The 27,739-nt window shown below is 46.4% G+C and overlaps 1 protein-coding gene across 4 annotated transcripts in view; it reads right to left on the reverse strand.

The window, feature by feature from the left end:
• Positions 1-7,668: 7,668 nt before the first annotated feature.
• Positions 7,669-27,739, reverse strand: part of LOC137335146 (protein NDRG3-like) — an 86,435-nt gene continuing 66,364 nt past the window's right edge. Inside the window, exons 14-17 of one of the 4 annotated variants that reach the window (XM_068000281.1) lie at positions 26,105-26,140; positions 24,248-24,299; positions 22,605-22,619; positions 7,669-9,426 (exon numbers count right to left, since the gene is read on the reverse strand). In XM_068000281.1, coding sequence (XP_067856382.1) covers positions 9,257-9,426; positions 22,605-22,619; positions 24,248-24,299; positions 26,105-26,140 — 273 coding nt within the window. In that variant the 3' untranslated portion in view covers positions 7,669-9,256. Of the gene's footprint in view, positions 9,427-22,604; positions 22,687-24,247; positions 24,300-26,104; positions 26,141-27,739 lie in introns of all 4 variants that reach the window. The other 3 variants (XM_068000280.1, XM_068000283.1, XM_068000282.1) reach the window with 3 other exon arrangements.

Genomic DNA, 27,739 nt, shown 5'->3' on the forward strand with positions numbered 1-27,739 from the left:
CTCAGCTGCCCGTATCCTAACTCGCATCAAGTCCCGTTCACCCACCACCCCTGTGCTCGCTGACCTACATTGGCTCCCGGGCCGGGAACACCTCGATTTTAAAATTCTCATCCTTGTTTTCAAATCCCTCCATGGCCTCACCCCTGCCTATCTCTGTAACCTTTTCCAGCCTTACAACCCTCCGAGATTTCTGCACTCCTCCAATTCTTGCCTCTTGCGCTTCATTTATTCGATCCACCATTGGCGGCCGTGCCTTCAGCTGCATGGGCCCTAAGCGCTGGAATTCCCTCCATAAACCTCTCTGCCTCTCTCACCTCCTTTAAGACGTTCCTTAAAACCGACCTCTTAGGCCAAGCTGTCCTAATATCTCATGTGCCTCGGTGTCAAATTTTGTCTGATAATCGCTCCTGTGAAGCGCGATGGGGCTATGTTAAAGGTGCTATATAAATGCAAGTTGTTGTTGTTGTATTGCTAAGGAATTGTCGCCTTTGGCCCTCTCCTTCAGATGTTAAACCAAGCCCCTGCTGTTCCCATGGTACCATTTGAATTAGAGCAGTGTTCTCCTATCTGGTCAACCTTCCTCCTTTCACCATTAATTCATCTTGTGTGTGCAAAATGGCTGTTGAGTTTGCTTTTTAAAATTTTTCTTAAAAATTAATTCTTGGGACGTGGGTGTCGCTGGCAAGGTCAGCATTTCTTGCCCAACCCTAGTCATCCTGAGAAGGCGGTGGTGGGCCGCCTTCTTGAACCACTGCAGTGATCTTGAATGCTGCCGACATAAGAACGTTGTCTACCTCATACGTTGCAGGAAAGGATGCCCCAGCGCACGGTACATTGGCGAGACCATGCAGACGCTGCGACAACGGATGAACGGACACCGCGCAACAATCGCCAGACAGGAGGGTTCCCTCCCAGTCAGGGAACACTTCAGCAGTCAAGGACATTCAGCCACCGACCTTCGGGTAAGCGTACTCCAAGGCGGCCTTCGAGACACACGACAACACAAAATCGTCGAGCAGAAATTGATAGCCAAGTTCCGCACCCATGAGGACGGCCTCAACCGGGATCTTGGGTTCATGTCACGCTACACGTAAGCCCACCAGCGAACAAAAGCTATCTGTTTTTAATATAACGGGTCATTTGCTGGCTTTCTCTGCCTTCCGGATGTTTCTGCCTCTCTCTCTCTGTTTTTTTCCTGTTTGTTTTTTTTTGTTGAATGTATATTCGGGGGTTCTGTAGGTAACACCTCTCTGTCTGAACACGGTGATTGCCTTGGCAACGGGCAGTTGCAAAGACTGTCTGTAATCACCATGTATTGTTCTGTGATTTATAAATGCGTAGGCTTCGAGGAGTTCCTGACATTTACCTGAGGAAGGAGGAAGCCTCCGAAAGCTTGTAAATTTCAAATAAAATCGTTGGACTATAACTTGGTGTTGTAAAATTGTTTACAATTGTCAACCCCAGTCCATCACCGGCATCTCCACATCATACATACATATCAAGCAGATCAGATCTGCTACCCTCAAGTATCTGTGGTGAAGGGGAATTTTTTTTTCTCACTTCTGCTAGCAATGAACAATCAAGGAGCCGGTGGGGGGTGCGAAGTGACACATTTTAACCAATAATTTTATTTGTTACTCGATGCAAATTCACAAACTAGCACTAGCACACTAACGTGATCCTTCTTGTAATGGACCTGCTGTAAACACTATAATTGGTACAGGGTGAAGTGCAGTCAGTCAGATTTACAGCATTCAAACATCCCACTTGCTTTGTGAAGATGGGCCTTGTATATAACTTTTGATCATCCACCATTTTTTTGGAAACTTAGAAAGTGCCCAGAGCACAACGGGCAGGCTGTGCCCCTTCGCTGGCTACCAGCACTTGATAATGCAGCCCTGGCACATCTGGCGCAGCATGAGAAATGCACCAGTACACGATGCCAAAGGACAGATCTTACAGCGTCGGCTGAGGTCAGCCTATTTCTGAGTAAGTGTGAGCATTGCCCATGAAGCTATAGTAGCACACAGCTGGGGCCACATAAATGAACCTTTATATATAAACACGATGCAGTCACGCCAGAATTATGCCCACCAGTGCCATCTAGTGCTGACCCCCACCACTGTACGTGAAGCCAGTGGAAGGGCACCTAATCTACAAGGGCCCAGTAGGTGACAACAACAACAACTTGCATTTATATAGCGCCTTTAACGTAGTAAAAAGTCCCAAGGCTCCACACGGGAGTGTTAGCAAACACCGAGCCACATAAAGAGATATTAGGACAGGTGACCAAAAGCTTGATCAAAGTGGTAGGTTTTAATGTCTTAAAGGAGGAGAGGTAGAGAGGCAATGAGGTTTAGGAGGCAATCCCAGAGCTTAGGGCCTAGGCAGCTGAAGGCACGACCGCCAACGGTGGAGCGATGAAAATTGAGGATGTGCGAGAGGCTGGAATTGGAGGAGCACCGAGATCTCAGAAGGTTGTAGGGCTGGAGGAGGTTACAAAGATAGGGAGGGGGGGGGCGAGGCATTGGAGGGATTTGAAAACAAGGATGAGAATTTTAAAATCAAGGCGTTCCGGGAATGGGAGTCAATGTGGGTCAGCGAGCACAGGGGTGATGGGTGAACGGGACTTGGTGCGAGTTAGGATACGGGCAGTGACCACAGCACTTCAGCTGTTTCTGGGGCACCCAGCAGATACAGAGGCTGCAAACTCCGCTGATTGCTGCTGGCCGGGGTGAGGAGGGGGGGAGTGCGGAGGGGGGAGATCGCCTGGCCTCTCCACCCCAACAAAGAAAATTCAGGCTTCCTTACAATCATGTTTTTTAAAAATTACCTCAACTTTGTGGGGCGTGGGGGGAGGTTCTGGCCATTTCCCACTAGGGTCAGGGAAGCAGGAACTCCTGGCGTAGGGTGTCCCTGCTCTTGGCCCCATCCTCCCTGATGCGATGCACCACGTTCGAGACAAGGTCCCACCTGGAAACTCCCAGCGAAGGACGTGATTTGGCGTATCCAGGTCCTAATCTATTTCCCAGGCTTTTGCGCCGCACTCCCACTACCCCAAAGGCCACAGTTTGTTTAGCAAAGGCCCAACCAATGTCAAGAGAGAAAGATGCACAAGGAGATCTGGGTACAGCCCTCTGAAAGCTCTGTATGTTATGAAGTGACCTTCTTCATCCTCCGATCAGTACGGCAGTAAAACATCTCCATCCACACGACAGCACCATCTATTGGTGTTACCAACTAATGCTTTAACATAGAGCACGCCCAAGCATCTGAGGAAGGAGAACGTTTGGAACTAGGCAGTCCCCCAGAGCTGACTAAGTGAGTGGGCAAAACTACGGCAGATGGAATTTAATGTGGGCAAGTGTGAGGTCATCCACTTTGGATCGAAGAAAAATAGTGACAAACTAGAAACTGGAGAGGAGCAAAGGGATTTGAGTCCAAGTATGCAAATCATTTAAAATTAGCAGACAGGTAGAAAAAGCAATCCAAGAGGCGAATGGAATGTTGGCCTTTATCTCAAGGGGGTTGGATTACAAAGGGGATGAAGTTATGCTTTAGTTGTATAACAGCCTTTGTCAGTCCCCATCTGGAGTACTGTGTTCCTGCACCTCAGGAAGGATAAACTGAGGGATAAATGGAGTTGAAGTACAAATCCACCATGATCTAATTGAATGGCGCAGCAGGCTCGAGGGGCTGAATGGCCTCCACCTGCTCCTATGAGGGGCTTCTCTAAGAGGGAGAGAAAGAGGGAAAGGAAACTTGGAGGAATTGGGCATTTCCTCCAATCACTTTATCAGAGCCCTTGGAGGTCACAGGCAACCAGTTGGAGAATGACATTGAGTCAAGGGCATGGGAAGGGAAGCAGGAGTGGGGAAAGGAATAAAATGATAGCTGTAGTACTTGTCCTTTGACGTTCTTGTTGAGATTACAGATGTCTTGCACTGTCCAATTCTCAGTGAACTTACAGGTGACACTCAGGTTATACTGGCTTTTGTTAATAGTTGGTGAGTTTTTAAAATGCGCTAAATAGTTTACAAGGGTCGTGTCTTGGACTGCCTACAGGAACCTGGAAGCACACTTGCACGTTCTGACGATACTGTGCGTTTTGCACAAAATTATACTCCAAGCTGATTCCGCAATCTCACTGGGACAGGTGGAAGAGTGTTGGTTATATAGTAAAAAAAAATGTGGACTTCGGATAAGGGCAGATCTGAGCTTGCTGCGATGCCCTCCACAGTTAAATAGTCTGCCAACACTCATTGCCCAGGCTTCTATTTGGTGAGCTACTGGAAGGCTGCTGGCATTTTTTTAATATTCATTCATGGGATGTGGGCGTGGCTGGCGAGGCCGGCATTTATTGCCCATCCCTAATTGCCCTTGAGAAGGTGGTGGTGAGCCGCCTTCTTGAACCGCTGCAGTCCGTCTGGTGAAGGTTCTCCCACAGCGCTGTTAGGAAGGGAGTTCCAGGATTTTGACCCGGCGATATATTTCCAAGTCGGGATGGTGTGTGACTTGGAGGGGAATGTGCAGGTCAGGGAGTGAATGTTTAGGGTGGTGGATGGGGTGCCAATCAAGCGGGCTGCTTTGTCCTGGATGTTGTCGAGCTTCTTGAGTGTTGTTGGAGCTGCACTCATCCAGGCAAGTGGAGAGTATTCCATCACATTCCTGACTTGTGCCTTGTAGATGGTGGAAAGGCTTTGGGGAGTCAGGAGGTGAGTCACTCACCGCAGAATACCCAGCCTCTGACCTGCTCTTGTAGCCACAATATTTATATGGCTGGTCCAGTTAAGTTTCTGGTCAATGGTGACCCCCAGGATGTTGATGGTGGGGGATTTGGCGATGGTAATGCCGTTGAATGTCAAGGGGAGGTGGTTAGACTCTCTCTTGTTGGAGATGTTCATTGCCTGGCACTTGTCTAGCACGAATGTTACTTGCCACTTATCAGCCCAAGCCTGGATGTTGTTCAGGTCTTGCTGCATGCGGGCTCAGACTGCTTCATTACCTGAGGCGTTGCGAATGGAACTGAACACTGTGCAATCATCAGCAAACATCCCCATTTCTGACCTTATGATGGAGGGAAGGACATTGATGAAGCAGCTGAAGATGGTTGGGCCTAGGACACTGCTCTGAGGAACTCCTGCAGCAATGCCCTGGGGCTGAGATGATTGGCCTCCAACAACCACTACCATCTTCCTTTGTGCTAGGTATGACTCCAGCCACTGGAGAGTTTTCCCCCTGATTCCCAGGGCTCCTTGGTGCCACACTCAGTCAAATGTTGCCTTGATGTCAAGGACAGTCACTCTCACCTCACCTCTAGAATTCAGCTCTTTTTTTTCCATGTTTGGACCAAGGCTGTAATGAGGTCTGGAGCCCAGTGGTCCTGGCGGAACCCAAACTGAGCATCGGTGAGCAGGTTATTGGTGAGTAAGTGCCGCTTGATAGCACTGTCGACAACACCTTCCATCACTTTGCTGATGATTGAGAGTAGACTGATGGGGCGGTAATTGGCCGGATTGGATTTGTCCTACTTTTTGTGGAAAGGACATACCTGGCCAATTTTCCACATTGTCGGGTAGATGCCAGTGGTGTAGCTGTACTGGAACAGCTTGGCTCGAGGCGCAGCTAGTTCTGGAGCACAAGTCTTCAGTACTACAGCCAGGATGTTGTCGGGGCCCATAGCCTTTGCTGTATCCAGTGCATTCAGCCATTTCTTGACATCACGTGGAGTGAATTGAATTGGCTGAAGACTGGCTTCTGTGATGGTGGGGATATTGGGAGGGGACCAAAGATGGTTGCAAATGCTTCAGCCTTGTCTTTTGCACTCACGTGCTGGATTCCGGCATCGTTGAGGATGGGGATGTTTACAGAGCCTCCTCCTCCCGTTATTTGTTTTATTGTCCACCACCATTCATGACTGGATGTGGCAGGACTGCAGAGCTTTGATCTGTTGGTTGTGGAATTGCTTAGCTCTGTCTATAGCATGTTGCTTCCGCTGTTTAGCACGCATGTAGTCCTGAGTTGTAGCTTCACCAGGTTGGCACCTCATTTTTAGGTACGTCTGGTGCGGTTCCTGGCACGCTCTTCTACGCTCCTCATTGAACCAGGGTTGATCCCCTGGCTTGTTGGTAATGGTAGAGTGAGGAACATGCTGGGCCATGAGGTTACAGATTGTGCTGGAATACAATTCTGCTGCTGCTGATGGCCCACAGTACCTCATGGATGCCCGGTTTTGAGCTGCTAGATCTGCTCTGAATGTATCCCATTTAGCATAGTGGTAGTGCCACACAACACGTTACATGGTATCCTTAGTGCGAAGACAGGACTTCATCTCCACAAGGAGTGTGCGGTGGTCACTCCTACCAATACTGTCGTGGACAGATGCATTTGCGACGGGTAGATTGGTGAGAATAAGGTCAAGTAAGTTTTTCCCTCGTGTTGGTTCGCTCACCACCTGCCGCAGGCCCAGTCTGGCAGCTATGTCCTTCAGGACTCAGCCAGTAGTGGTGCTACCGAGCCACACTTGGTGATGGACATTGAAGTCCCCCACCCAGAGTACATTCATGTGCCCTTGCTACCCTCAGTGCTTCCTCCAAGTGGTGTTCAACATGGAGGAGGACTGATTCATCAGCTGAGGAAGGACGGTAGGTGGTAATCAGCAGGAGGTTTCCTTGCCCACGTTTGACCTGATGCCACAAGATTTCATGGGGTCCAGAGTAAATGTTGAGGACTCCCAGGACCACTCCCTCCTGACTGTATATCACTGTATCGCCACGTCTGGTCGGTCTGTCCGTGGGACAGAACATACCCAGGGATGGTAATGGAAGAGTCTGGGACGTTGGCTGAAAGGTATGATTCTGTGAGTATGGCTATGTCAGGCTGTTGCTTGACTAGCCTGTAGGACAGCTCTCCCAATTTTGGCACAAGTCCCCAGATGTTAGTGAGGAGGACTTTGCAGGGTCAACTGGGCTTGGTTTGCCTTTGTCGTGTCCAGTGCCTAGTGGTCCGTCCAGTTTTATTCTTATGACTTCTTTTAGCAAGATATTACAACTGAGTGGCTTGCTAGGCCATTTCAGAGGGCAATTAAGAATCAACCACATTGCTGTGGGTCTGGAGTCACATGTAGGCCAGACCGGGTAAGGACGGCAGGTTTCCTTCCCTATATCATTAGTGAACCAGATGGGTTTTTATGACAATCTGGTAGTTTCATAGCCACCATTACTGATACTGGTATTTTAATTCCAGATTTAATTTAATTAATTGAATTTAAATTCCCCAGCTGCCATGGCAGGATTTGAACTCATGACTCCGGATTATTAGGCCGGGCCTCTGGATTATTAGTCCAGTAACATAACCACTATGCTACCGTACCCTATATCAGGCACTATACCTCAAATCTCGCACCTTCTGGAGAGAAGAGTCAAAAAGTAGACTTGAATTCTAAGACTTAGTCATATGTTGAATGGAAAGAACTTGCATTTATATAGTGCCTTTCACATCCTCAGGCTATCACAAAGTGTTTCACAGCCAACGAATGACTCTTTGAAGCTCGGTCATTGTTGTTTTGCAGGCAAACATGGCAGCCAATTTGCACGCAGGAAATTTCTATTTTAATGATGCCTTAAATTAATTCTCACTGCACAAAATACAAACGTCTGGACACAGCAGTCACTTCTAGAATTGCAAGCCAGGGCTTGTCTTTATTTCAAAGTCAGCCATTTTGTTCACCTCTAGATCTTTTAAAGGACAGCAATAGTGTCAAATGCCTGTAGTTTATCACAACGAACCTGCACACAGACTCTACAAGCTTACACAACAAGCTTTTGTGCCTGTAGTAATTTTTTTTAAATTTTATTTTCAAGCTAGTGCTCCAGCCACGTGGAAAACAAACACAAGAAAAAGCCACACACCGGATGGAGGCGGACACTGATCACATGGGGAGCGCGGGTTTGGCTCATTGTACGGCAAAACGACGAGAACAAACAAAGAAAAACTCAAGCTCAAAATCTTTAACACAGAAAGCGAGGTGGGGGGGTGAAGTAAGGAGTAAATCAATTAGAATTTAGTATTTAAAGGGGCATCCTCATCCTGGGAGTGGGGGGAATACAAAGGGGCTATGAGAAAACCTCAGAACAGTCCAAAACCGTTCCTGATAACGGTATCCTATCATGACACCAAACCGTGGCCAGGCCGCTATCACAGGATTCGTTCATTTAGACTGAGAGTTGTACCGAACAAACACATGGGGAAAAGAAAAAGTGATTTACTTTGATGTATCCTAACAGATAAAAACAGCTCCAAATGTTGAGATGGGTTTGCAATCTGTCTCATTCCTAATAACTGCCCAATCTATTGTTAATGCTGAATAAATCATAGAACAGTTTTCACCGAAACCTCTATGTTTGTACTTGGAATTCAAAATAGTACCTTGAATCTTCAAAGCTTCTCGAAGTGCATCACAGTGACTGTTCTGGCTGCCATTCGGCATCAGAAACGTCCCACAAACAGCAATGAGACAGATAGCCAGTTAATCTGTATTTTTGTTGGTGTTGCCCGAGGCAGGGTGGGCCAGGAACACCGGGAGAACTCCCGGTTCGTCTGTTTGAGCAGTACCACGGGATCCTTAACGTCCACAGGAACAGACTGGACCTTGGGTTTAAAGTCTCATCCAGAGGGCACCGTGCCTCTCGACAGTGCTGCGCTCACCTGCAATGTCAACCTAGATTACGATTTTAAACCAGGCTCGGGGTCCAAACCCAAAACCTTCTGACCCAGAGGCGACGGGGCACAATGTTAAATAAAAAACCCTCCGAAACATAAAAATAGCCTTATTGTAGAAAACAAAAAAAAAAATAGCTTGTCTTCTGTCCACTGAATACAGGCACAGAGACCGGGTTTTGGGGGGAGGGGGGGGTGCGGAGAATCGCTGGTGCTGCCCCTTTAAATCCAGGGAAAAAACTCAACTCTTGTTAAACACACATTAGGGAATATAACCGCGCACATTCTGTACCACTAGGTCATTCGATAAAACAAGAATATTCCAAAGAAATGAGAACAAGGAGCATCAATTACAGTGTAAGAGCATCAACCAGTGCGTCAGGCATGCACTAATGAGACACAATTAAACAAGGAAAATTGCTCTCCGTTGTTGGATTTCTTCATTTTTTTTTTAGTGCTGCGACTTAGCCAAGTTTACGATCCCTTGAATTGGAAAAACAAAAAAAAAACAAATAAATAAACGACTGAAGTTGCTGTTTTAACAGGAAACCTCCATGGTTTGAGGCCTGCCCTGGTCTGTGTTGCTGTCCCCGATGGCATCTGCCTGGTTGTTGGCATGAGACTGATTCCGGGTGGTGTCTCCTGCTCCCACGCTTGAAGTGGAGGTGGTGCGAGCCCGGGTTAGCCTGGTCATGCTGACTGCCGGCACTGGGATGGGGAGAAGGGAGGGAAAGAGAAAGGGAGGGAGGGGAGAAAATACAAAACACACACACACACACACAAAAAAAAAATCATTAAATAACTAATGTATGTTTTGCTTCTAATCAGTTCTGCTTACAAGTCTGCTAGATTTTTGTTTCCTGGGAGAACTTCAGAAAATTGGACCATTTGCTGGGATTGAAACTCCTACCAAATGGCCGAGACATGGTTTTGTCATATTGCATCTCTGTGCTGAAGCTACATTGCTCCTTAAATCAAAAGCACCCTCCCTCTCCCCACCATCATTCCCCATCTCACACCAGCCTAGCTTTCCTCTATAGGTCTGACACAATGGAAAACACGCAAACTGAAAGGGGGGGGCGGGGGAATGTTGAATCTGGGTGTTAAACATGGCAAAAAAGCAAGTACATTCTTCAAATGCCCCCCCTCTCTTACTCCATTTTGACCGAGGCAGCAGATTTCGTAGCGTTTGGCGACAATCTTTTTATTTTCAGTGTTGGCAGTCTTTTCAACCGCAGGTACAGCAAGCAATTAGGAAAGCAAATGGAATGTTAGCTTTTATTGTAAGGGGGTTGGAGTACAAGAGTAAGGAAGTCTTGCTGCAATTATATAGGGCTTTGGTGAGACCACACCTGGAGTACTGTGCACAGTTTTGGTCTCCTAACATAAGGAAGGATATACTTATGGTTCACTAGATTGATTCCTGGGATGAGAGGGTTGTCCTGTGAGGAGAGATTGAGTGGAATGGGCCTATATTCTCTGGAGTTTATAAAAATGAGAGGGGATCTCATTGAAACATAAAATTCTTAGAGGGCTTGACAGGGTAGATGCTGAGAGGCTGTTTCCCCTGGCTAGAGAGTCTAGAACTAGGAGTCATAGTCTCAGGATAAGGGGTTGGCCATTTAAGACCAAGATGAGGAAAAATGTCTTCACTCAGAGGGTTGTGGATCGTTGGAATTCTCTACCCCAAAGGGCAGAGGATGCTCATTCATTGAGTATATTCAAAACTGAGATCGATAGATTTTTGGACACTAAGGGAATCATGAGATATGGGGATAGGGCAGGAAAGTGGAGTTGAGGTCGAAGATCAGCCATGATCTTATTGAATGGCGGAGCACTCGATGGGCCGTATGGCCTACTCCTGCTCCTATTTCTTATGTTCCCCTAGTACTTTGACCAAGTAGCTATTATTCATGCACCAGTCTCAGCAGCGAGAATATCAGCAGAACATCAGACTGTGGAGGATCTCACGGCTGAGCCCAATCCTACCCTCACCCAGTGCCGGACAGGTGGACTTCCAGCGAGGGGCGTTACATGGTGATTGGGAGCAGGAACTAGGACGGATTTTCCCTTCCATTATCCAGGGGAACTGCAGCCAGCGCAGTGTAGCACTCCTCCTGCTCAGATCAGCTAACTCAAAAAACAGACTTGTGGATTGAACCTCCTGGTCGCTATGGCTCGGCGACTGTACTTTTTGTTTTCGTTAAAACAAAAATTGCATACGTATAATTTTCCTGCATCTCACTTTGAACGCTGTTTCTCCAGGAAACGTCCACTAGTAAACTTGCAAGGTCTGCACAGAATTCAGTAAAACAGACTCAATCCCATTGCACACGGAAAGCCCCCAGTGCACCATCGGACTCTGCCTGCAAATCTCCTGCTGTTGCTGTGCAGACTGCACGTTCCCCTGATGCACTGCATCAACAAAGCATGTCATCTTGGAATGAAAGAGTCAGGTTTGGGCAACAGACCATATTTTGCCTTGGGCGTCGCACAAACTTGATAAAGTAGGGCACAAAAATGAAATGTCCCTGTGTATTTTATTAGTTTATTCTCTATATTGGGGGCAAACAAGAGATGGTGCTGCATTTTAGCACCAGGATGGGTGATGGACCCCATTTCAGCTCTAGGCTTTGCATCACAATGAAGAGACAGAAAATTTCACAGAGGTGAAAGTCAAAACCTGCTTTATGTTTGTTTTCCATTTATCCTCCCTCACATTTTGAATCACTTTCCTCCCCTTTTCGGTTTGCCTCTATTCCCCTCACGCTGTCCCTTTCACCACTCATTACTAGGCCTCTCAAATGCTGCTCTTGAACAAGCCCTGGAGGAGGTACACGTCAGCAATGTGGAGTTGCAGACTGCTCCCTCACTCTGGTGGATGTGCACCCACCATTTCCCAGAAACTCACTAGTCGCGGGAATGGGAACAGAACCTACGGCCTGTAATTTCATCACCACCATCGCAGCCTTCTTGGAGGCTATGGGGAGGAAAATAAAAACCTCACGGCTACTTAGTAATTAAAAAATGTTTATATCAGGCTCCCTATCTCTGTAACCTCCTCCAGCCCTACAACCTTCCAAGATCTCTGCACTCCTCCAATTCTGGCCTCTTACACATCCCTGATTTTCATCGTCCCACCATTGGCGGCTGCGCCTTCAGCTGCCTAGGCCCCAAGCTCTGGAATTCCCTCCCTAAATCTCTCCACCTCTCTAACTCTCTCGTTCCTCCTTTAAGACGCTGCTTAAAACCTACCTCTTTGACCAAGCTTTTGGTCACCTGTCCTAATATCTCATGTGGCGCCGTGCCAAATTTTGTTGGATAATGCTCCTGTGAAGCGCCTTGGGACTTTTTACTACATTAAAGGCGCTGTATAAATGCAAGTTGTTGCTGCATCAGCATAACTCATCGGAGCCTCAACATGATGCCCTATGAAGGGTCATGGCACAGGCAACTTTTCACAGCAGCAAATGGAGATTGGGAGGGGGAAAGTCATCCACAGGCTGCCGTCTTGTACCCCCTAGCAGCTGGCTTCAGGGAGACAATGGCACAAGCCTGATGAGTACCGTGCCCGTCCCTTGCACAAAGGGTTGTCGCGTGGCTTAGGGCAAAATATAGTAATTTAAAAAAAAGGGGGGGGGGGGGTGTGGCAGCTGGAAGAACATAGCTGGGCTTTTAGAATACACACTTTCAAAAAGTCTGGAGATGATGTCTGGTCACCCTATTATAGAAAGGATATTATTAAACTAGAAAGAGTGCAGAAAAGATTTACTAGGATGCTACCGGGACTTGATGGTTTGACTTATAGGGAGAGGTTGGATAGACTGAGACTTTTTTCCCTGGAGTGTAGGAGGTTTAGGGGTGATCTTATAGAAGTCTATAAAATAATGAGGGGCATAGATAAGGTAGATAGTCAAAATCTTTTCCCAAAGGTAGGGGAGTCTATAACGAGGGGACATAGATTTAAGGCGAGAGGGGAGAGATACAAAAGGGTCCAGAGGGGCAATTTTTTCACTCAAAGGGTGGTGAGTGTCTGGAACGAGTTGCCAGAGGCAGTAGTAGAGGCGGGTACAATTTTGTCTTTTAAAAAGCATTTGGACAGTTACATGGGTAAGATGGGTATAGAGGGATATGGGCCAAGTGCAGGCAATTGGGACTAGCTTAGTGGTATAAACTGGGCGACATGGATATGTTGGGCCGAAGGGCCTGTTTCCATGTTGTAAACTTCTATGATTCTAACAAGCATCAGTGGGCTCTCTGGTATAATTAAGGCACAATTCCTGGGACTTGCTTGGTTGCCCATGAGGGCTCAGAGAGGAATTTCCAATAGAGGACTCCTCAGTTGGCTACAGGTGTCTGGTTTTTAGCCTCTCCCATTTGGGGCGGGGTGGGGGGGGGGGGGGAAATAGAGGGATGGTTGGCACATGGGGGTGAAATCAGCTTAAGTATAGGAGTGAGTATGTATGGCTCTGATACATAGAAAACTTGCATTTATATAGCACCTTTCACATCTTCAGGAATGTTCCACAGCACTTTACAGCCAATTAATTACTTTTGAAGCGTGGCCACTGTTGTGTAGGCAAACACAGCCGCCAATTTATACACAGCAAGGTCCCACAATGAGATACATGACTAGATAATCTGTTTTAGCGATGTTGGTTGAGGGATAGTTACCAGGACACTGGGAGAATTCCCTGCTCTTCTTCCAATGGTGCTATGGAATCTTTTACATCCACCCGAGGGGCTGATAGGGCCTCGGTTCAACGTCTCAGAGAAGCAGCACCTCCAACAGTGCTGCACTCCCTCAGTACTGTACTAAAGTGTCAGCCTAGATTATGCGCTTAAATACCGGAATATCCTAGAACCCACAACCTACCGACTCCGAGCCGAGAGTGCTACCAACGAGCTAAGGCTGACACTTATTCTCTCATTCCGGATAAACAAAAACATTTTACCTCAAGGCCCATCATGGTTACCTCATCCCCACAGCCCTGCACACCGCAACACGGCAGTGGAGGTGACCAAAGAAATGCCTGAAAAATATGGTCTGCTTGACACACAAGCCCCAACTCATTCATGTGCAGGATGCATCTTGGATTGAGGTGGGAGAAAGAGCGGAGGGCTGAGAGGTATTCGGTACAAACGCGCGTTCACACGCACAAAATCAGGAAGCGGCTCACTCACAATGTTATCGCAGCATAAACAGGAAAGTGCCATGCAAGGAGAGAAGAGCCACGCCCAAACATGCCAACTAAACACGGCAATGGAACAGAAGTCACATCAGTGAGACTGGCTTAGAATTTGAATGTATAACAATTTTAGACTTCAAGGGTAGATTTGCCACTTGTTCAATCTTTTTCCTTCGATTTTCACGCTCCCTTTATTGCTCTCCTTTCTTCAGCCAGTTCTCGTCAGGTCCCACTAGGACATTCTTGCAGAGCTTTCATTTAAAGGTTACCTACTTACCAAAAAAATTGAGTTTTCTGAGACAAGAGGAAAAAAAAAATGCAGCAGAGTTTGGTCGCCCCGAGTCGCCAAAGTGGTTTTTATACCTACCAAAGGTTTTTTGTTCCTCAATCAGGAGGCAGCCGTTCACCTGCTGTTCTACCTGTTGTACAGAAGCCCGAGGCCATCCATGGCCCAGGCTCTGGAACTCCCTCTCTGACTCTCCATAAAACCCACCTCTTTGGCCAAACTTTTGGTCACCTCTCCTAATCTCTGCTTCTTTGTCTCAGTGTCCGTTTTCCTTCCTCACAACTTCCGTGAAATGACTTGGGGTTTCCTTTTATATACATTAAAGGCTCTTTAATGTACCTCGATCGTACGAACTGGCTGACTTGGCGTTCTGAATGGTAACCTGAATGAGGTTTATCCCGACCCTGGGAACATCAGTTCCGCGCTGGATGGGTTTTCCCGAATCTTTGGGCTAACCTAAATAGTGCTTTCAAGTGTCGCAAAATGCATCGGAGAATCACAGTAATAAATACCAGCCATGAATATTCACCATCAATTGAGCAGAAACTTTGATTAAATGGCTTGCAAATAAACAAACAGATACAAGAGCACTCACAGCCACTTTGTTTCATGAAGTACAGCCTACTCCTAAAGATTCAAAGTCATTGGTTGCACAAAAATTTAAAAAAATTATCCAATAGTTTGGATCCAGCAAACTAAAAATGGGAATTTAGTGCTGAAATAACATTGAATTATCAGATAAAATGAATCAAGTCACATTGACTTAAGAGGTGTGGACTGTATAAACATACTGAATTGCTTTATTTGTGATCCGGGTTAACTCACCACTAATTTAGTTCAAATGACCACAAGATTAGAACCATATATAACATTAATACAAAAAGGAAAAAAGGGTGAAGGATTGTGGGAAACACTAAAGCATGATGGGAAACACTGAACGCACATAGAGCTACCTGTTTCACTGTGCAGGTGGCTGAGCTGGACGTACGGGACTGTAAGCGGGTGAGGGGACACACAGGAAAAGAACCAGATTATTATTAATAATACAATGCACGTTACACACAGTACTTAACAGCAGACAGCTGGGAGTATGTTGCAAAGGCTGTTACACGCTGAGGGGGGGGGTCAGAAAAAAAATTCAAGTGCGATGCACGCATGCTCTCCGACCCCTGAGAGTGCACTATGCCCCAGAACACACTCCCACTAATGTAGACAGTTTCCCACTCCTCCCCATTCCCATTCTGACTTTGCATCGTTTGCTAAGGTCACCAGTTCAACTGATATGCCATACATCATTGCGTCAACTTTTGCTGTCAAAGCTTCATATACTGCAACGCAAAGAGAGAGGGGCTTTGCAAGACTGGTGAGGAGAGCTTGGCTTGAAAACAAAACGCAAGGCTCCTCACACAACAAGGAGAGAGGGTTTTACTGAAAGTTAAAACCAGATTATAATCCTCTTGGCTTCATGGCCACCTATGTCGTTATACAGAGAATGAGGTAACCAGAGAGCGCAATATGTGGTTCAAATTACATCACATACAATAAATCACAAGGAAAGCTCGACTGGCTTGTAACCATCATCTGAACACCGAGATTAGACTGAATATATACACATCAATGAATGTCCTGCAACATTGCATGGAGTTAGACACAACAAAATGGTAGGTCTTTTTGGCTGTGTTTGTTGTAACAGGCAGAGAGAGGTTGCACCGCCACCTCTGGAGGAAGTAAGAATAACACAAATTCTCGCAATATTGGTATTTAAGAGGTTACGCCATCTTGTGGGGGAAGTAAGAATATCAGGCGTTGCCTATACCGTTAGTGTTACCAGTTCCAAGATGTATATACGTATATTTTTTTAATATATAAACACACAAGTTAATTTTACACAGCGGTATTATAATTAATTTTTGAGCTGCCAGCAACATTGATGCCAAATGCCACGGCACTTCCCGTCACTAATCAGTGATGATACACATGAGAATAAAGCACTAGTATATTTATATAGAGAACAGGTACACACACAATAATAGAATATAGATTATCCCTTTAGTAAGCTATTGTCCCTCTTCTTCCCCCTCCCCCCCAATTTCCTCACTTTTCTCTTTTGAAGGCACTGACTCGTAGCTACAGTTCAAAGGGCACTGAGAGGCTAATTTAGCAAGAGGGGCTTTCTTCACAAGTAGATGAGTGCCAGCAGGCTATTCAGCCATAGCAGGCATCACAACTGACCTAATCCTGTTCTCGCCTGATGTCCACACGTGCACCTTTCAGCACGGGTTGCTGGATAGCGATCAGGAGTAGGACCACTATCTGTATTTTCCCTCTCTAACCTAGGGGCAGAGGACTATTGTACAGAATCCATTTCTGCCCAGCTGAGATCAACTAACTCAGTGAAAACTGGGAACTGAACTTGGAACCTTCTAGTTTCTATGGCTCTATGCCACACTGGGCAGTTCCTGTGCCAACTGTGCCATCAGGAAGCAATCACTTCTCCCAAAATAAAAACCAAGCCACAAAAAAAAAATTGCCCCGTATTTCCTCAGGGATTCTCCCGCTCCGCCTCCATAACCTCGTGGTGGCAGAAATTCTCCCGAGGAAATTCGCCTCAGTTATTTCCATCAATTCAGAAAGCAATTCCTAAAGTATATTCGAGATTTTGATTTTAAGAGGATGAAAAAGAAAGAAAAAATAAATAAATAAAATAAACTTGCATTGATACAGTGCCTTTCATGACCTCCCAAACACTAAAGCCAATGAAGTACTTTTCAAGTACTGTTGTAATATAGGGAAACGTGGCAGCCAATTTGCACACAGCAAGCTCCCACAAACAGCCATGTGATAATGACCAGATAATCTATTTTAGTGATGTTGGGTGAGGGATAAAGATGGACTTCCCTGCTCTTCTTTGAAAATAGTGCCATGGAATCTTTTATGTCTATCTGAGAGGGCAGATGGGGGACTCGGTTTAACGTCTCATCCGAAAGACGGCACCTCCGACAGTGCAGCGCTCCCTCAGCACTGCACCGGAGAGTCAGCCTAGATTTTGTGCTCAAGTCTCTGGAGGGGGACTTGAACCCACGACCTAATGAAAGGCCTTTAGATGGCTGCAGCTACCCAATGTTGCTCCCTTTGTCTGTACCCAATGTGCCTGGCATACGCAAGCTCCAAGGGGCATCAAAAAAAAAGCAGATTCTGTTCCGCCAAACGATCAGTTGGAACGAGAAATGAGTCCAAGAGATTTAGGTGACAGAAACCACAGTCAGATACTAATGTTCTGGATGCTGATGCTGGCTCTGGCAAAACCAGACTCTTATTTAAGGTTATGGCAACAAATTCAGGGAGGAGATGAGGAGAAATTTCTTTATGCAGCGAGTTATGGTCTGGAATGCGCTGCCTGAAAGGGTGGTGGAAGCAGATTCAATAGTAACTTTCAAAAGGGAATTGGATAAATACTTGATGGGGAAAAAATTGCAGGGCTTTGGGGAAAGAGCAGGGGATTGGGACTAATTGGATAGCTCTTTCAAAGAGCCGGCACAGGCACGATGGGCCGATTGGCCTCCTTCTGTGCAGTATGATTCTATGATTTGCAAGGGCTTTCTGGACTGACAAATCTCCAATGGCAGGAACAGATCAATAAATGGAACTGAAAAGAAGTAGTGATCTGTGTACAAATCGAGGGCCCTCAGTGACAGCATTGGTAATGATCACAAACTCACCGCTGCAGAAAATTACCATGGATCTCGTGCCTTCACCCCCACCCCCTCCCTCCCCCACATACATACTCCTTCCAAGGTTAATTGAAGAGGAGAATCCTTTATGCTTTTAATTTCCACTGATAGAGGTTTATACAGATACACTGGTCAGAGCAGTGATCGCACCAATGGTTGAAATCACGAGCCACACTGAACAAGCCCCTTACAAACTAAGCCATTTACTGTATTATGAGACGGAGTGAAATTGCCAACATCGCGTCAATTTGCACCAACGTTTGGGAATTTATGTGTTAAGAACATAAGAAATAGGAGCAGGAATAGGCCATACTAATGATCATGGCTGACCTTCTACTCAACTCCACCTTCCTGCCCTATCCCCTTATCCCTTGGGGTTTCCTTGGTGTAGTAGGTCATCCCCACTACACTGTGGGTTGGATGAGACTGCCAGTCTTGTGTTGGTTCGGACCCTTATAGCTCAGACAGAAGACACTTTCAATCTGCCATGGATTCAAACCCAGGTACCAGAGATGAAAGTCTGATGCTCGATCCAGGCGAGGGGGGAGTGTGGGAGACTGGGGGTCCGGGAGAGAGAGGAGAGGGGGGGAGACCAGCATCTGGGAAGGGGAGGGGGTGGGGAGTCTGGGGTCCGGGAGGGCGGCTGTGGCAAACTGGAGCAGTACATTAAACCCAACAAAGATATTTCCATCTTTTGAAGCGCAGTCAGTCCTGATTTGGCAAGTGACCGGTTTCTCAACAAAATTGCATTCACATATCAATCGTACTCACTTATCGAGAGCCAGCTCAGTGTAATCAAAGCAGTAGCAGAAAATATCCAAGTACTTGGGAGTTATCCACTCCACCCCAACCTTATACACTGATGTTTCTTGAACGTAACCTACTATAACTTTGATTAACAGGGTGGGTGGGGGGGAAGGAATACGTGCACATCTGTTCTGTGAAAAGCCCAATAAGCAAGACTGGCACAAACTGAAATACAGGCGAGGGTCGGTAAAGGAGCAAGTGAACGGAGCCAAACAAGTCAAAGAAAACAAACACAGCACCCTCCGCCCATCACGGGGCAAAGCTGCTGCCCACTCAGCATCTCCTAAATCACAGTGCGATCAAGTGAAACGATCTCCGACAGGCACAGGGAAAGGCTCTGGCCAGGTGACAGGCACCACCCAGTCCAGATAAAGTAGGACAATCCGCTCCCTGCTGAAGTGTGGAACTCCAATTAGTTATTTCTGTCTGCGTGTAACTCTCGTCACGTGTTTAATCGCCTCCGAATGGAGCGCACAGAACTTGATTCGGACAAAATGGAAGAGAAATCGCTCCTTTAACAAAGGTCGCTGTCTTGATTCCTGGTCCAATTATTGCTTCAGTGGCACAATTTATTTATTTTTTTTTAAAAAACTAGTCGATCCTTTACATCTCAACGAGGACCTTACCAAATGAATGATAGCATTACCTTCCTAGGCTCCACTGCTGGATACACATGTAATTACACAATATGAGTCCCAAGTACAACTTTCATAAAACCCTCCCTCCCAAACATCTCTGGGGGCTTGGCGGAGCAGGAGTTCCATCTGTCATTCAGTTCCGTTTGCCCTGCCGCCGCCCCCACCCCTCCCGGTGAATTTCACCGAGTGAGCCTGATGCAAATTCTTTTGGTGGGCCTCCCGGCAATGTTTCTAATCACGCTGAAGACCCCCAATGGGGCAGGAAGATCACCACGGCTGCAGGACCCTAGTACCTGCACCAGCTTAAAGGCGGCCACCTGCAACGCAGTAGGCAGAGACGTGGGAGCCTCTTTCGTTTCCTGGCAAAAATCGGACAGTGCATTGATCTATTCAGGCCCCGGTAACCCGGGATACTGGTGAAATGCAGGCGTGATTAAGGTCTACGGCAGTAATGCCAGAAAACCAGATGCAGGACGTTACTCCTCCTTTGGGAACAGGAGGAGGCCATTCAGCTCCTTGAGCCTGTTCAGCCATTCAATTAGATCATGGCCGATCTGTATCCTAACTCCATTTACCCGCGTTGGTTCCATATCCCTTAATACCCTCGCCTAACAAAAATCTATCAATCTCAGTTTTGAAATTTTCAATTGACCCCCAGCCTCTACAGCTTTTTGGGGGGAGAGAGTTCCAGATTTCCACTCCCCTTTGTGTGAAGAAGTGCTTCCTGACATCACCCCTGAAAACCCAGCTCTAATTTTAAGGTTATGCCCTCTTGTTCTGCACTCCCCCACCAGAGGAAATAGTTTCTCTCTGCCCTATAAAATCTTTTAATCATCTTAAGCACCTCAGTTAGATCACTCCTTAATCTTCTATACTCGAGGGACAACAAGTCTAGACTATGTAACCTGTCCTCATAATTTAACCCTTGTGGCCCCTTTACCACCTTATTTGAAGACAGCCACCCATATTTACAACAGAAGTGGCATCAGGAGATTGGTACTGGGGGTTGGGGGAATCTCTGCTTTCTTCTCCACTCCCACCTGACAGAGTACCGCTGGAAATTGGACACAAATCAGCAGAGAATCTGCTCTACATCTGGGGAAAGTTCAAAAGGAACGCAGTGAACAAAATATGAGTTATAAAGTAGGGGGAATATATGGGGGCGGGAGAAAGGCTCAAAGGATTACATTCTCAGTCCCACTTTGTGTCATGTTCTTATACAGAGGCCCTGGTGAATGTAGACTGCTCCTCCCCCCATCCCCTGCACTTGTACATAGGGGAGGGGTGTAAAATGGAAGGAGAGGGAAAAAATTTATTCATTTCGAGGGAAGTTACACGTAGACAGAAATAATGAGTGGAAGTGGCTGGGGAACTTGCATCAGAACGACCCCCCAGCCAGTGCTGCAGTTTACTTAAGGTTCACTGATGCTTTGTCAATCAGAGAGCATCCAGGCCCGGGGATATCAGGAGAAATTAAAAAGGCGTCCCACGCGCACACTCTCAAACCGGCTGCGTGCTGCAAACTGCGGGTTACATAACACTCAATAACGAGGCCAGGCCATCAACATCTCACTGTGTTCTGCCTCCAGGTGCTGGTTCTATTCTACTGCAAAAGGCAATGCTAGGAACATACAATATCAATAAAGGGAGAAAAAGCCATGGGTTTCATTGGGGAGTTTCACCAGCATCAAAAGGCTCCGGCATTATAAACTGCTTCTCTGGATTAGATACGGGCTGGTCTGAATTTAATTATTATTAGAAAGAGAAACTATCAAATGAACTGATTTCTAATATCTCAGGATGAGGGCTTAAATTATTCATATTCAGAATTTGATCAGGATTGTTAGAGAGATGAGGGACAAAGAGTGGGTAATCCTATCCCAATAGTCAGAATTGTCTTTATTTATATTTTTATCTTCCCCCCCCCCCTCCCCCTCCCCCTCCCCCCCTCATTGAATTTGCTGACTCCTTGCTGGGGCTATATGGTCCACTGATACCAGCTGCCTTCCGGTACCTCACCTATGATCCCAGACAGTAAAGTTCTGGGAAACTATTCCACTATGGGGGGCATCACAGCCACGCCTGATCCTGGCCTCTCCCCGTGCGTCACATTTCCGGCAGGGTTCACTAGACAGCAACCATAAGCTGGTCAACGTGTCCTTTCCTAGCTCGGGGCAACCTGTGAAACTCCCAGCAGGTGCAGGTGGATGTCCCAGTACACAGCTAGGATGAGGTTCATGCCTGCAGCTCACTGCATGATGAGTTTCCCATCCCACCTTCAATGTAGCGGTACGGCATTTCCACAGAGAGAGAGAGAGGGGGGGTGGTGCGGGGGGGGGGGGGGGGGGGAAAGAGGGGGAAAATCACAAGAATTGTGTGTGTTTAAAAAATCCCCAGATGTAGCTGATTATGAACTAAAACAGGAAAAGCTGTCACTTCAACAGAAGTGTTAAAATCTAACCTCAAAATGAGCCACGTGCAAATAAAATGCAAACTCAAAGGATGGGAACTTGCAGTTAAACTGAAAGCAAAGAGGATCCCAAATTTACAGGGGATTCAAGATCATTTTTTAAAAATTCATTTCCCAAAGATGAAAAAGGGAATTGGATATATACATAATGAGGAAAAATTTACAGGGCTATGGGGGAAGAGCAGAGAGGTGGGGCTAACTGGTAGCTCTTTCAGAGGGTCAGCACCGGCACAATGGGCCAAATGGCCTCCTTCTGTGCTGTGTGATTCTATGAGATTAAAAAAAAAACTGAAAAGATAACATTTTAAACGGGTTCTCTGCGAATACCATAGGTAAGATTCTGCAAAGTGGACAGGCTAAAAGGGAATGTGCTATTCAAGGCATGACGCCAGGAAACAAAATGAATTCAGCCATTGGGAATGTCACGCTGCGTGCACTGCGAGTCGGACGGGAAGCAGTTATCAATCGGATTTAAGTCGGGGTTAGATAACTAACGTTATCTTTAAAAAGTGAGCTCGAAGATGAGATGACACGTCCGCATCAAAGGGCTCTCTCAGCAGCTGGGACATTACTTCAAACACAAATCCGAGATTTTCTATTTATTTGATACTGGAATTTTCTTCCAAAAGGATATTGTTTTCTCTCAAAAGAGCTTTCCCCAAATGAAACCCCAAGGCTGTTTCCCCATTAAGACAGCAGCACTGAATCAGAGGCCCCAATTACCAAAGCATGCAGTCATTCCAACCCATTACTTCAAATACTTACAATGACTGCGAAACACTGCAAACAAGACAGTAATGGGTCAGTTAATTCACCACCTCACCTTTCGCCTTGTTGAGTTGCAACCCTGTACAGTTGAAAGACAAGAGTGACCTGCACTTTAATATAGTACTTACACTACAGGGGCTGCTTTCTCCCCCTCGTGTCTTAACCATAAGTGCGAACTTCCAACTGGCGTTTGTATTCAGAAGATCCCCTCTTTTCCCCCTCAAAGCAAAAATGTTGCATTAAAACAATAGCAAGCATTTGGCTTCAGCACTCCTGGGCTAGAGAGGGAGAAACAAAAGTATGTGTGTACACAACACTGGTCCCTCTCAGCAATATCCCTGCACTATTGTGATAAAAGTTTACCGTTCAGGACTAATCGCATTTTCATTCTAAATAGAAAATCCAAGTGAAAAGACAGAAGGAGCGATAACCAGGAAAAAAAGTAAGACATAAATTGGGCAGGGGGAGGGCTTTCGGTGCTGGACGGTTGAGGGGTACCGCAGGAGTGATTCCACAACCCCGCTTGAGGTCCAAAAAAGTGCGTCTTGGAAAATCATGGGATGTCCATTAAACACAACGGATAGAGAAGCACTGGAGAAAGCGCAAAAAAGATTTACAAGGATGATACTATAACTGAAAGGTTATAACTATCAGGAAAACTGAGCAGGCTGAGGCTCTTTTCTCTAGAAAAGAGAAGGCTGAGGGCTGACCTAATTATGAAGTGGTTTGATAGGGTAGACCAAAACTAGGGGTCATAAATATAAGATAGTCACCACCAAATCTAATAAGGAATGCAGGAAAAACTTCTTTACTCAGAGTGGGGAGAACATGAAACTTGCTACCACATGGAGTGGTTGAGGCAAATAGCATAGATGCATTTAGGGGAAGCTAGATAAGCACACGAGGGAGAAAGGAGTAGAAGGATATGCTGACAGGGTTAGATGAAGTAGGGAGGAAGGAGGCTCGTGTGGAGCATAAACGCCTGCATAGAACAGTTAGGCCGAACGGCCCGTTTCTGTGCTGTAAAATTACATGTAATTCCATGCAATTACTTTTGAAGTGTTTCAACAGCGAAACTTTTATACACAAATTAAAAGGGGAATCTCAATGTTCTATCACTTCTTAGCAGCAAGGTTTCCATTAAATCATTTAATAAATCAAGTTATACTAACAGTGTGAAAAATAGCTCCAATATAAACACCATGGCGAGTGAGCCATGCTTTGTCCTCTTGAATATACCTAAAAAAAGTTACATGTGGACGGGTTACTATGGAAACAGCACAGGAGACTGAAAGTGGATCCTGCATGAGGGCATCCTCAGGATAGAGACTCGGGTTTCCACTGTGCTCTGTGTAGCCCACTGCGTAACACCAAGAAATTCAGAGAGAACTGTTTTCTGCGTTGGTCAAACTAAACAAGTCTGCACATTCCAACTCTCCACTGTAAAACGGAGCCCGCTCCCCATGTCCATGGTGCCCATCTACTCTGGTATTCTTACATTAAGTCAGACATTGGTCCAGAGTAATAAGAATAAAAAGCTCTCTCAATTATTAAACAATCCAGTGGCTAAATACAGGTTTGAAAACAAGCCCTTGAATATCACGCCATTAAATAACTGAGGTTTAAGAGGTTGTACTTACTGTAGCCCATCCCCTGCACAAAGTACTTGAAGGCTTCTGTCAGCTTGCCAGGCTAGGATGTAAACACAGAGCTCTCATTAACCAACATACTTATTTTTGCCAACACATTCGAAATAAGAGGTAAATTATGAACCAGTCACTATCATTGCACCAAAGTGTGGGGCCACGAGTAGAGCGTAGGTTCCCCCTATCTTAGCCAGACATTGTGTGTGGGAAGGAGACAGTCCAAGTAGAGGCAAGAAGCATTCTCTAGAAAAACAGCAGGGAAAACGAGAGACTATTGCTTTGATAGGGGGTGCGGGAAAAAAGGAGGAAGAACTGGGTTTGTGTTTGTGAATTCACATCCCAGTTATGTGACCGTGAGGAAATGATCTGTGGAGAGCCAGCGCTTTCTCACAGGGAAGGGGGGAAAGCTCAGAAGGCCGACTGTTTTCAGCCCTCTCGCTCACAACCCTCGCAGAGGAGCACCCCAGGCCAAGGTCTAAAAATACAGGTTGCCTCTTTACTGTGGGAATATCGAGTGGTGTGGACAAGACTCTTTCCGCACCCCATTCCAAATAAAGCATGAACAAATAACTGACCAACATTCTCCTTTTGAAAGGGTTTTCTATAAAGAGAATTGTGTGTGGTACAGGTAGTGAGGGGTTCGCATTCTCTGGTTTGTTGGCTTATTTCAGTCCTGTTTTCCTTTTATCATCAGATATTCCTGTTCTGCGTTGATTTTGTCCCCCCCCTCTTTCGGATCATCCTCTTTCACACATCATTTCTCAATGGGCTCTTTGGCTTCCACCACTGACACTCTGTGACCAACCACTAGGATGTGTAAACAAGAGGGGAGAACTCATCTGATGATATTGCTCCATCCCTCTCAGTGGAACTCGAGCCCATCGTCAGTCACGTGGGCGAGATGTAACTCGAGCCCATCGTCAGTCACGTGGGCGAGATGTAACTCGAGCCCATCGTCAGTCACGTGGGCGAGATGTAACTCGAGCCCATCGTCAGTCACGTGGGCGAGATGTAACTCGAGCCCATCGTCAGTCACGTGGGCGAGATGTAACTCGAGCCCATCGTCAGTCACGTGGGCGAGATGTAACTCGAGCCCATCGTCAGTCACGTGGGCGAGATGTAACTCGAGCCCATCGTCAGTCACGTGGGCGAGATGTAACTCGAGCCCATCGTCAGTCACGTGGGCGAGATGTAACTCGAGCCCATCGTCAGTCACGTGGGCGAGATGTAACTCGAGCCCATCGTCAGTCACGTGGGCGAGATGTAACTCGAGCCCATCGTCAGTCACGTGGGCGAGATGTAACTCGAGCCCATCGTCAGTCACGTGGGCGAGATGTAACTCGAGCCCATCGTCAGTCACGTGGGCGAGATGTAACTCGAGCCCATCGTCAGTTACGTGGGCGAGATGTAACTAGATTGCTTCCTCAATCTTTTGGGGGAGGTATAACTCTACCCCATCAGTCACACGGGTGAGATACAACTATACCCTATAAGTCAACACCTCAGGAAAGATAAATGGGAAGAAAATTTTTTTTAAAATAACAAACAGACTTTGAAGAGGTGAAATATTGGTTTCATTGCAGGCTGGTACATATTAAACTGCACTAACTTTAATTCAACACCTCTAAGTGTCCTCCTCTCAAACATTGAGCTGTAAATGCCTAGAAGTAGCACGTGTACAGGTGATGTACTACAAAAATACTGGGAGATAAAAACAAACTGCAGCTAAGAACAGATGTCCAGGCAAAAGGGGCAGCAATGAGGAACGTTCGTTCCAGGCAACTAGAAGCTGATTTCAACAAAGGGTTGACTGACGCTCTCTCTGGAAGAGCCAGTACCGACCCTACTCACCTGAACGACCTGTGGAAGCCCTCCACAATCTGCCATCTGCCAATAAAGTGAAGAGGAGATATGTTACTGAACAGTCTGCATTGGCTGCTGTTTAGTACCGTCCCATTCCTTAATGGTTACAGACATTTCACTTACTTGGAAATTCAGCACGGGGCAATCTTACCATAGAACTTAAAGCAAACAGGTAAACTGATCTATTGCGCATAATAACCTGGATAAGACAAGCATTCAACCGACTACGACAACAAGGAGCGCTAGAAAAACTGAGGTCAATGTGGGTCAATGGGAAAACCTTCCAATGCCCGGAATCTTATTTGACGCAAAGGAAGCTGGTTGTGGTTGTTGAAAGACATTCATTGCAGCCCCAGGACATCACTGCAGGAGTTCCTCAGGGAAGCAACCTTGGCCCGACCATCTTCAGCTGCTTCCTCAATGACTTTTCCTCCGTCACCAGGCCAGGAGTGGGGCTGTTCGCTGACAATTCCACAGTGTTTAGCTCCAGTCACAGCTTCTCCGATAATGAAACAGTCCATGCCACCCAATAGCAGGATCTGGACAACATCCAGCCTTGGACTGACGAGTAGAAGGTAGCATTTGCACCCCATGAGTGCTTGATAATGACCTTCTTGAATAAGAGAAAGCCCAGCTATCTCTCTCAGACTTTCAACAACACCACCATCCCCAAGATCAACAGCACCAACATTCTGGGGTCACCACTGACCCGACCCATATCAACATCGTGTCTACAAAAACAGGGCAGTGACTGGGTACTCAGAGACAAATGGCTCTCTTGCTGACCCCTCAAAGCGTCTCCACCACCTACTAAGCTCAAGTCAGGAGCGTGATGGAATACTCACCTCTCACCTGGATGGGTGCAGCCACAACACCACTTATGAAAGAAAGAAGAACTTGCATTTATGTAGCACCTTCCACAGCCAGTATCGTAACTGTTGTAATGCAGGGAAACATGGCAGCCCGCGTGCACACAGCAATGTCCCATAAACAGGCGCTGTGTTAAGGATAAGACGTTAAACCGAGGCCCCGTCTGCCCTCACAGGCGGACGTAAAAGATCCCGTGGCAATTTTCGATTAAGAGCTAGGGAATTTTTCCCAGTGTCCTGAACCAACATTTATTCCTCAACCAAAGCCACCAAAATCAGACCGTCTGGTCATTTATTTCATCACTGTTTGTGGGACCTTGCTGTGCACAAATTGGCTGCCACATTTTCCTACATTACAACAGTAACTACACTTCAAAAGTACTTCAAAAGATGTTAAATCAGGAGAACCCCTCTTGCTCTTCTTCTAAAAGTGCCATGGGATCTGTTGTCTGAAGTCTCTCCTCATTAACTATAGTTTCCCACCCCTGGTTTCACCCTTGATTAATCCATGCGATTCTAAATCCTCACTAAATTTATCTCGAAATATGGATTCCAAGAGTTTGCTCACAACTGGCGTTAGACTAGCTTGCTGCTCCTCTGTGTGTGTCCGCCCCACTGTATCGATGCCCTTTTCAAAGTAAGGTGTTCAAAATTGCAGTGCTCCAAACAAGCGAAAGGGTTAGAATAACCTGGTCTAAGCACAACGTGTTAGAAAATTGGTCTTTATTACCATCCAGCTGTGCTTAGAACCAAG

The sequence above is a fragment of the Heptranchias perlo genome, chromosome 19 (assembly GCF_035084215.1).
Source record: "Heptranchias perlo isolate sHepPer1 chromosome 19, sHepPer1.hap1, whole genome shotgun sequence".
NCBI classification, from domain to species: domain Eukaryota; kingdom Metazoa; phylum Chordata; class Chondrichthyes; order Hexanchiformes; family Hexanchidae; genus Heptranchias; species Heptranchias perlo.